General features: G+C 36.5%; 1 protein-coding gene across 5 annotated transcripts in view; it reads right to left on the bottom strand.

Moving 5' to 3' along the window:
• Nucleotides 1-445: 445 nt before the first annotated feature.
• Nucleotides 446-10,954, bottom strand: part of DENND6A (DENN domain containing 6A) — a 56,142-nt gene continuing 45,633 nt past the window's right edge. For all 5 annotated transcript variants that reach the window (XM_040628649.1, XM_040628651.1, XM_040628650.1 and 2 more), the window contains 8 exons: nt 7,746-7,811; nt 7,576-7,640; nt 6,914-7,003; nt 5,165-5,218; nt 4,950-5,059; nt 4,629-4,731; nt 3,398-3,472; nt 446-2,739 (listed from right to left, as the gene is read on the bottom strand). In XM_040628649.1, coding sequence (XP_040484583.1) covers nt 2,608-2,739; nt 3,398-3,472; nt 4,629-4,731; nt 4,950-5,059; nt 5,165-5,218; nt 6,914-7,003; nt 7,576-7,640; nt 7,746-7,811 — 695 coding nt within the window. In that variant the 3' untranslated portion in view covers nt 446-2,607. The remainder of the gene's footprint in view (nt 2,740-3,397; nt 3,473-4,628; nt 4,732-4,949; nt 5,060-5,164; nt 5,219-6,913; nt 7,004-7,575; nt 7,641-7,745; nt 7,812-10,954) is intronic.

The raw sequence follows: 10,954 nt of genomic DNA, 5'->3' as shown, positions 1-10,954 counted from the left end.
CCCAGTAACTTCGAAAAGGAGTAATAGCCAATATATTTTATTATCAACAAATAAATTAAAATCCAAAGGATAGTATCATATGCTTTAAAAAAGAGAGAGAAAGAAATAAAATTTGAGATTTAAAAAAAGGTAAAAAAAAAAAAGTAGTAGTAAATAAGGGAGAATCCAAGAATCCAACAACAGCTACATTATTAAGCTAAAACTTTTTCATCAGAACATTTCATAAAGTCAATACACTGCCAACAAGGATATGAAATCACTTCACTGATCTGTTATTACACCTGACTGCTTGTTCACATGTTCATAGTAAACAGAAGAAGGTTTTCATTTGAATTTTTAAAAATAAGATGGGAAGTAAAAGGAAACTCATAATGCACAAGTTTCATTTATTATGCATTTTATCAAGCACTCCAACCTTACTGAGAAATAACACAAGACATCCAAGTGCTTTAAAATCCAAGGCCTTTAATTCATTTTTCAGTAATGACCATAAATGCCTTCACAAAACCTCTTCTTCACGAAAACAGAAGGCACTAGGCATTACATAACACCCTGAAAGCAGTGATTCCCTCTGATGCTGGTGGAGATAAACATTAAACGGCAGGTTTTAGAGCTTAACGATGTCTCTTCAAAAAAAAAAAAAAAAAAAAAAAGGACAACACTGAAAATCACACAAAAAATTGTTACCAGTCTTTCTCAGATTCCCAATGCAATCTTGAATTAATTTTACAAGTACATAATTTGAAATTAATAGATAAACCAGGTTAAGTATGATATGATTTTCAACATGTGTCAGGTTTTAGTTAAATACAGTAAATATGAAGATACTGTTATTATGCTACTTGGCATCCTTTGCTACTCTTTAGCTGTGCAAAATAAACTTGAAATGATACATCCTGTAGTGGTATAATTTAAAAGATCCTTGATATGACACTAACAACTTTCAAATTCTGGTCACAAACTGCATATAAATCGTAAGATTATTAAAATACCCCTTTTTGAAAAATAATAAGATGACCATTTATACCTAAATAAGGTTTCCCAGAAAGATATGAAATACTTTAGCATATAAAAGTAGTTGCCCCTTTTCCATAAGGACAAAGTTGTTTCACAAAATAACTCCTATGATCCAAGGCAAATGATTTCTTTCAAATGCCATATTCTCTCTATGACTTTGAGGTATGCTTCAAGAGACTGTATCCATGAGAAAAGGGCACATTTAGGTATAAGACCACAGGTACGAACACAAAGAGGCTTTCTGGGTTAGGAGTGCCCTTAAGAGTTGCATTAGCAGAAAACAAGAGACAGCTTCTGAAGCCATTTCTTTTACAAACACATACAACTAAATTTGGTTGCTGAGAGGGTAATTCAAGACACAGCTATTTACATATGTGCTATGTCATGTGTGGCTATTTTAAATAGTGGCTTCTGGAGGACACTCCTATTCAAACACAAACCAAACAACCTTACTCTACCAAACCACAATCTTCTATTTTTGGCAAGGTAGTACTGTTTAAACAAAACAAAACAGAAACAAACAAAACAACAACAACAACAAACTAGCTATAACAGTGATTTAGGCAAAAGTCCCCACGTCGAACAACAGTAGGGAAAGTGTTCTGAGAAATATTAATTTGGGGGGCAAAAACCCTACCAAACAAGTAATGCTGAAAACTAATCTTATAATCACTTACATGACTATAACATAAATGGTTTATGAATGCCTTTGAAATGAAAGTAGTTCAGTTTAAAAAATAGCTGATTATGAGCTTTACAATTAGAATGTCTCTAAAAAACATCCACGCTAATTAACTTAAACAGGTTCAACTAGTAAATGGTTAGAAGAAATAAACTCTCCCATAATTAATATTAGATGCTTTCTTGCCTTTGGAGAAACTGATAAGATTAAACTTGAAATGATATAGAATATAACAAAATGAAACCTACTTGACAACTGGAAACAAAATAAAACAAAACAAAACAAAACACCGGGCACTACTAATAAACATGATGGGAGGCAAGAAATGTATCTTTAAGCAGTGATTACTCAGAAGAATGCCTTATAAAATTACACAGCATAATTGAGTTAAGAAAAAGCTTCAAGACTAGCAGCTGAGCTTTGTGAAACATGTAGGACAACAGAAGGCACTACAAAAGCATTAATTACTTCTAACTACAGTCGGACAGATCAGTCTTTTCCTTCTTCTTAAGAAGATAGCCAGTGTGAATGTTATTTTTATATCCCCCTGAGTTTTAACATGATTGGGCAAAGCAGCACCAATTTAAAAAAATATCTGCAATGCCAGCACTGCAGTTTGGAATCACTTATACTGATGGCCCCACAGGTCTCTCATAAGAGCACTTTAGAACATGATTAAAAATATAGAAATGCCTTTCGGTGTTTCAGTATTAAAGTGGAACCACCACAGATAACCATTTTTAAAAATAATGCACTAAAAAGGTCTGTTTGTCAGTATAGTCTTTCCACCCTGTAGCTAGCATTCACGGCTATTTTCCACACTGAAACATCTCCTTTGTGCGCTGGGTTGAAATGTCAGTATGCTTCATGGTGCACAATCCTTTTTGGCTGGAAAATCCTGGCAAACATCATGTCATGCCCGTTTTGAGCAGTATGCCTTGTAGGTCCTCTGGCAATGCTAAGATAATTGCATCGATGTGTGTCCGTAACTTTTCCATAGTGTCAGGTTTCACAGGTAAATGCTCTCGATCAGCCTGCAACTACAGAAGGAACATTTGGAAACATTTAAATTACCCTCTGAGTCTGTATTAATACATTATATCCTCTAAATGAACAATTTTAATGGTCTAATGATTTGGAAAATTCAAACTTACATTAGAATTTAGAGGAATTGTAAAAAAGCAAAGAACATGAGCTCAATAAAAGACTTCTATGTAAATTAATAGATAATACCTATAGGTACCATGTGGTATTAAATATAAGTGACAATGTTTTTTGTAGAGCTCATTAGACTCCCTGTAACTACTTTTAAAATTATCTGGTGTGACTGTGATCTTCTTGAGTGACCAAGTATTTTCAATCAGATCTACCATTTACCGACCAATCTCAAGTGCTCTCATTTTAAAAAACTATTTTTTTTAAAGATTTTATTTATTTATTCGACAGAGATAGAGACAGCCAGCAAGAGAGGGAACACAAGCAGGCGGAGTGGGAGAGGAAGAAACAGGCTCACAGTGGAGGAGCCTGATGTGGGGCTCGATCCCATAACGCTGGGATCACGCCCTGAGCCGAAGGCAGACGCTTAACCGCTGTGCCACCCAGGCGCCCCTAAAAAACTATTTCTGCAATACATCATGAACTATCACCTCAAATGTGAGGAAAACACCTTCATGGATCTTTGCTGTTTTGGCTACATACCAGCTTATTTTTTAGCTTCAATACAAGGTCTACTGTTTCTACTTCTGTGTGTTTCTGAGTCCAGAGAAGTAAGTCCTACAAGAATAAACAAATCCCAAATCAGTAAATACTCAAAATACTTTTCAAACTGCTATATTTTAACAGGCGAGGCTACCGAGCAGGAAGGATAGGAAGGAAAAGGAGAATAGAGTATGTAACTCAGATACAGCACTCTAGTACAAGAATCATTCACCACATGATAGTCTAACAACATTAATTAGATAATGTTTGACATTAACTAGAACTGTCTAATAGTTGGAAATAAAACAAAATGCAAGAAACTCCTTTCTGAGGTAGCCCTTTTAGATCAATGAAAAAGTTGCACCTCCAAGTACAATACTAACCCCCATCCCTACTAAGTAGTAAGTACTTTAATTTATAAGGGACATTAACTAACAAATTAAGGTAACTGTGAACATGAATATATTACTGGATGTAAACTTTCACATCGACAAACAAGCTTATTTGTGGTTGCCTTCATTGTATTCCTTCTCTCACAACCACAGTCACTGGGAGTTTAAGATTAGAAAGTTCACTTCAAGGCTAGCCCACCTCAAGCTAAATAAAGATGAGACTATCCTTTACATTTTCACAAGTAGCTCAATTTAAAATAGTCTGGTAACAAATTATAAACAGTCAAAATACAGGGAAAAAATTGTTAACAATACTGGAAATCTTGATTTGAATCTTGATTCTATCCAGGGGTACACTAGTAAATATTTAACCGCCAGTTCTCCAGGAAAAGTCTCTGGTTTGTAGCATTTGCCAATCTGGCATAATACTCTCACTGTAGCCAATTTCAAGCTACCAACCTGAGCTCACCAAACACAAAGCTGGGAAGACATGTACACAGTTAGCTCCTCTGGGTCCGTGTAAGCAGGGCTCTAGCTCACTGCTGGCTCCATTACTTAGCAATGATGCCATCTGAAGCAAGTCGCTTAACTTATAATCCTTAGGGGTATCATCATGCAGATTATAACACACTTACTTTAATGAATCATTGTGGGGATTAAAAGACATTATTCATCTAAAGCACTTACACAGTCCTTGACACACAGCACATGATTCAGAAAAGTTAGGTATTACTATTTACAAAGTAGTAGATATGGGTATAATCTCCCAGCCTCTAAGGATAATGTTATCTTTATTTTCAATAGTTGTTACTCATCACACAAACACACTGTTTTCTAACCTCTTCACAAAGAGCTTCTAAATGGAGTGCCTCCAATTTCTGGGTCATTTCCTTCCTCCGGGTCTTGAACCAACCATCAAAATTTGGAGATTTTAGAAAATGCCTATAAAAATAAATTTTAAAAAAGCAAAGTTTGATTATTACTTACTTCCTCTCCTCAATAGCTTTCCTACCTATAGCTTGGAGAACCATGTGAAACAATGAAATTTTTATTTATTTATTTGAATTTCTTAAAAAATATATAAGTTTAAGGCCAGGTTTTTTGTTTTGTTTTTAAATAAAGCTCTACATATGGGTGAAAAAGAAGAAAAAAAGACCAACCGATAAAGTCCAATCCAGTCGCCTTTTATTCTAGAGGTCAGCTGAGGTCCTGTTTTCTCAAGTGTTTTCATAAATTCTTCTGGAAGAAACTGTCTTAGTTGGGGTGGACTCTAGAAATTAGGACATACTGATTTAAAAATCAGAAATGGATATACTTCCAGAAGTTAATTACAGTATGAGAACTCAAATAAGAATTTAACTGAATATAGTTATACCTTCCATGGAGAGATACTTTTCTGCAAAGGCATCAAGCTTGCCACATATCTTTCCTGAAACCAAGAAAAAATGAATCAAAGTTGGGCATTCTTTTTTTTTTTAAAGATTTTATTTATTTATTTAAGAGAGAGAGAGAGAGAGAGAACACACGCACATGCAAGGGAAGGGAGGGGGAGAGGAAGAGGGAGAGACAGAATCCCAAGCAGACTCTGCGCTGAGCAGGGAGCCTAATGCAGGGCCCAATCCCACAACCCTGAGACCAGGACCCAAGCCAAAACCAAGAGTCAGACACTCAACCAACTGAGCCACCCAGGTGCCCCAAAGTTAGGCATACCTAGAGAGTCTTCAAAAACATATAAACAGACCCCCTTAAAAGAAATGGGTTTACAAGTTTCTCATCATACGTTCTTTCAATGGACAGCAGCAATGCATCACTCTCCGTAACGGACATAGCAAAATTTAGACTGAATTGAGAAGTCAGCTTTTCAGTAAGAATTTAACTAAATCTTAAATAATCCAAAGGACTGCATATTTTTAGTGATAGTCATTAACCCTACAGGGTGAGTATGTGCCAGGAAATGTACTCAACATTTTATATGCATGATCTCTTTTAATCCTTGCAACCATCCAATGTGGCCATTATTACTGGAAAAGAGGCTTTGAAAAGCTAAGTAGGCTGCCCAAGGTCACATAGCCTGAACCTGAACTCAGGTCTACTTGACTTCAGCCCATGCCCTTAAGCACTACAGTAAAGTTCATTTCAAATCAAACAGATTTAAATGGAACAAAATTAATTAACATCCATAGACCAAGAAAGACTATTTCGCCTCAAAATGTAATAGCAAAGATCTCCAGGTTGCTCCCATATAATATTCATAGATAGATTACATTAATAACTACATGGAATCTCTCTCTGATGCAGTCTGCAGACTAGGACCACATATGGTACTGTCTGATAACTGTGAGGCATCTTCTAGTATTTTAATATGCTATCCTACTGAATTTCATAGAATAACCATATTATCTAGTCATTTATTCCATAAATACTGAGTGCTACCAGATGCCAGACTGAGGAAAAGATAATGAACAAGACAGATAAGGCCCCTGTCATCATGGAGTTACTGGTCTCATGGATATCATATCGAATTGTGCTCAAGAAAATAGTATCAGAGGGACACCTGGGTGGCTCAGTTGGTTAAATGTCTGACTCTTGATTTCAGCTCAGGTCATGATCTCAGGGTCGTGAGGTTGAGCCCCGCACCAGGCTCTGCGCTCAGCACAGAGTCTGCTTGACGTTCTGTCTCTCCCCTGGCTCGTGCTCTCTCTCTCTCTTTCTCAAATAAATAAATAAAATCCTTAAAAAAAGTAGCTTTGAAAAAAAGGGGAAATAATATCAGAGAAAGAAGCTCCAAGTTAACCTTGTTTTAAGGTATAAAAATGCAATAATTATATAATATTTCACAATTATCTCATTTAAGATTCACAGCAACCCTGAAAGATATTTAGGAAAAGTGGAATTAGCCACATTTTACAGATAAAGACAATGAGGGTCAGGGAGAGGAAGTGACTTGCCAAAGTTACACAGTTAATATTAGAACAGAGTCCAGGTCTCCTGCAAAGGGCTCTATTTTTAATCACCAAACACATGAGCAGGCAAAACACACAACTTAAGGTTTTTGTGAATGGGGAGAACATTCATACATCCTTCAACAAATCATTAAGTTAAACAAATACATATGTTAACTTACTAATGGAATGATGAAGCTTTGTGTCAGTTCCAAAAAATAGCGTCGGAGAATAACACTTTGAGCCTCAGAAGGACGTTTCTGTTGTACACCCTTAGAAGAAAGAGCAATGAAAACCTACATTCTAGTGTAAGGGAATATAAAACAATGCATAATTATAGTTTTCAACTGATATGTAAATACATACTTTTACTTGATTTAAAAAAAACAAACCCTAGAACTCACCTTGAAGTAATTTAACCTGAAGTTTATTGTGCAATATCCTGTGAAGAAAACCCTTAGAGCAAAACATCTCGTGTTCATCCCACACTTGAAAGTATCAATTTACAATGAACTGTCTTTACTTCACACTTGCTATATGAGTATTATTTACATTTTCCAAAAAATGCTAACTACCCCTGTTGGATGCTAAACTACCTCATGGAAGAGTCCATGACTTTTTCACTCTAACTCCCAAGTTTCTAGAAAGACTGGCACTAGTTGGTAGCTGCAGCCCCATATTTCAAGAGCATAATTATTGCTGCTTAGGCTTCTGATTTTTGTGAAGCTTTGGTTCAAAAGAAAGACCTCATTTCACATTATTGCACATAACGCACATACTGCCTAACTGGATATTGCTTACCTGCACAAGGAAATTTAAATTAATAAGAGGAGCAAGGAATTACCTTCTGCAATTGTTTTATGATCTCTTCATCTCTACTTAGATATGGCTTATAAGAAGTATAAACTCCTAAGAAGTAAAGAAAATACGGTAAATGGTAAGACCCAAGTACCCGCATAAGTGTATATTTAAAAATAAATAAAAATAATAAAATATAATAATAAAAATCAATACCAGGTTTAGAATCCAGAGTCTTTAAGTTCTTCAATTTTTTCACTTTAACCTGCTTAGGAATTTCACCTAAAGGAAATATCATAAAGACTCTTAAAATTATTTGAGTTTTACATATTACAAAACTGGAATTTTATAAGATTGATAATCCACTGTTAATATTACTTAGTCTGGGATCTTGTAGCTAAAGTATTCTTTTTTAAAAATTTTATTTATTTACTAGAGAGAGAGAAAGAGAGAGAGTGAGAGCAAGTGTGCACGGGGGAAGGGGTAGAAGGAGAGAGAGAATCTCAAGCAGGCTTCATATCCCGCGCAGAAGCCCAATGCAGGGCTCGATCTCATGACCTGAGCGCAAATCAAAAGTCAGACACTTAGCCAACTGAGCCACCCAGGTGCCCCTAAAGTGTTTTTCTTAACATCAAACAATATTCAAGAGTTTATTCCTGGTACTCTAAAAACTGGATAAATGCTGGATTATTATAGCATTACAGAAAAAATGTGTGTAAACTATATAAAATGGATATTTGATCTTTCATTACTATCTATCGTTACTCAAAACTTTTCCTTTTGTCACTTAACTTGTAATTTAAAATCTTTGTGCCAAATACATGAAATTGAAAACCTATGTGCCAAATACTAATAAAATACCCTTGAAGAGTAAATGGAATTGCAAGCAACTCCTATAGTGTTCAAACGTTTTTTTCTGACACCTCCCCAAAATTCTGTTTCTGCACTGTAGAAACACTTGCACTGCCACCAGGTGGTGACACTGTGAGTCACAACCACAGACCTGAGCCATAGATGCAGGTCAGCTGGGGACAATTTGCACAGCATATGCTGTGGTTCTGGTCTTGGGGTCAAGAGAAGCTACAATCTGAACAACCCTCTAATCAGCAGAAATATGCCTCAAGATAAGCACTTAAAAGTGTCATAAGCACACTAAACAGAGTTTTCCTTTTCCTTTCTCTGTCCTCCCTCTCTGTCCTCCCTCTCTCTGCCTAAGAGTAAGAGGACCTAAGAACTAAAAGACAATCTAGAGATTATCTAATTCAAGGCTCTCAACTGACAACACATTTTTGTTTCCATTGCTCTATACATCTAACTGCTAACTACAGTTATCTCTGGGGGTGGAACTGTAGGAACACAGAGCATTTTCACTTGTAATCTCATATTGTTAAAAAATTTTAAGAGCATGTACTATGATAAAGCAGGTATTTCTGTAAACTCTCTACTTTGAAATAATTTCAATCTTGTAGAAAAGCTGCAGAATAATAAAGATGATACTCTAATTTTATCAACTGCCCGAATAATAACTTTAAACAGACCCTTGTTAAAGAAGTCACTATTATCATGTACACACAAACTAATATTTTCATTGATTCGGTAAGTATTAGTAAATGCAAGATACTGGCAATAAAAAAAAAATAAAACAACTAGTTCCTGTAGTTCCTAGTTCTCAACTAGTTCAACTAGTTCCTGGGAAGACAAATAGAGATACATGACAATATAGAAGGATATGTGCTGGGATAAAATTATGAACAAGATGCTATATGGAAACACAAGAATGTCTTGGGCAAAGAGGAGTGAAACAATTATTGAGATTTTCTAAAGGAAGTGATCTGTCAGCAGTCTTATCAGAGAAATAAAAAGTTATCCAGGAAAAAAAGACCTTTTAGGCAGAGTTAAGTCCAGAAGCATGAAGAGCATGTTGCCTAAGGAGTCATACATAATGGTAAGGAGAGTAACAGCCACCATTTACTCAATCCTTATCTGTGCCAGTCCTGGTCTAAGAATACTGCATGAATAATCGCATTGAATCTTCACAACGAAGTAGGTTTTATCATGTCCATCTCACAGATGAAGGAACTAAGGCATGGGATAAAATTGACCTGGTATGTACCAACACTGGCTCTTTTCTACCATCATCTGCTCTGATTGGTCAACGTCCCATTCAGACAGGTTGTTAGCTCTAGAGAACAACTTGTCCAAGGACACACAGATAACATGCTTGAACCAGGATATGAAATAAGGTAGTCTAACTCCTGAGCCATCACCCTTATCCACTACACTACAAAGGCAGGAATGGAGGGTATGTTAAGAGGGGCAAGAGATAAAGCTAAAGAGGTATTCAAAGGTCAGATCAAGAGGAACTATAAAGATGTCCAACATCTCAGTGACTGAGAGACTGAAAGCATGCGCATGGGGGGTTAATGGATGCGGAGTGAGCTGACAGGATCAAATCTGCATTTAACACACTCACTGACACCAGTGGTGATGGCATTAGCCACAACCACAGGCCTGAGCCACAGATGGATAGGATTCCTGAGCAGGTCTGCTGGGTTGCACAAAGGAGTTTGAGGTGAAAGAGAAAAGCCCAGAGGATAAAACAGAAGCACTGTGGAGTACTGCTCCTGGGTAGACACAGAACCTGAAGCAAGACGTGTGCAGCAAGGAAAGAGGAGACAGGAGCTACTAGAGCTCTGTGGCGGAGATAAAACCAAGAGGCTGTGGGGATAGACTGAGAGAAGAGCAAAGTCCAGAAACACTCAGGTTTCCAGAATTTTTTAAGATATTTTATTTATTTATTTATTTATTTATTTATTTATTTATTTATTTATTTATGAGAGAGAGAGAGAGAGAAAGAAAGGAAAAGCATGTGCGCGCTCAAGCAGGGGGAGGGACACAGGGAGAGAGGGGGAGAGAATCTCAAACAGACTCCCTGATGAGCTCAGATCCCAACTCGGGGCTCGATCTCATAACCCTGAGATCATGACCTGAGTCTAAAACAAGAATGAGGCGCTTAACCAAATGAGCCACCCAGGTGCCCCTCAGAATGTTTTTGATTCATTAGCTGATAGTTTTTACTTTGTCAATGTATTCTCTCTTCCCATGTACTAATTCTTAGGAGACGTCTCTCATCTTGAATCTTGTGGCTGTGCTTTACAGAGTTCAGAGTAGCTTCTCACCACAAGATCTGTAAAACTTTTGTCCTCTTAGTAAGTACAGAATTAATACATATTTAACTATACAGATGCTAAATTCAAGTCAATTATCTGCTTCTGACTCCAAGAATCCAAATAGCATGTGTAAAACCACAATGGCTTGAATAAGTCTATTTCTGTACTTATTTTCATTTCTTTCTGCTCCAAGTCACAAAAGACTTGGAACTGTTCTAACCACCAATACTGTTTATTAACACATTGTTTTCTGAA

This window comes from Ursus maritimus, unplaced genomic scaffold, assembly GCF_017311325.1.
Source record: "Ursus maritimus isolate PB19 unplaced genomic scaffold, ASM1731132v1 scaffold_14, whole genome shotgun sequence".
Taxonomy (NCBI): Eukaryota; Metazoa; Chordata; class Mammalia; order Carnivora; family Ursidae; genus Ursus; species Ursus maritimus.
The sequence above is the reverse complement of the archived record's forward strand: the minus strand, read 5'-3'. Positions and strand labels throughout refer to the sequence as shown.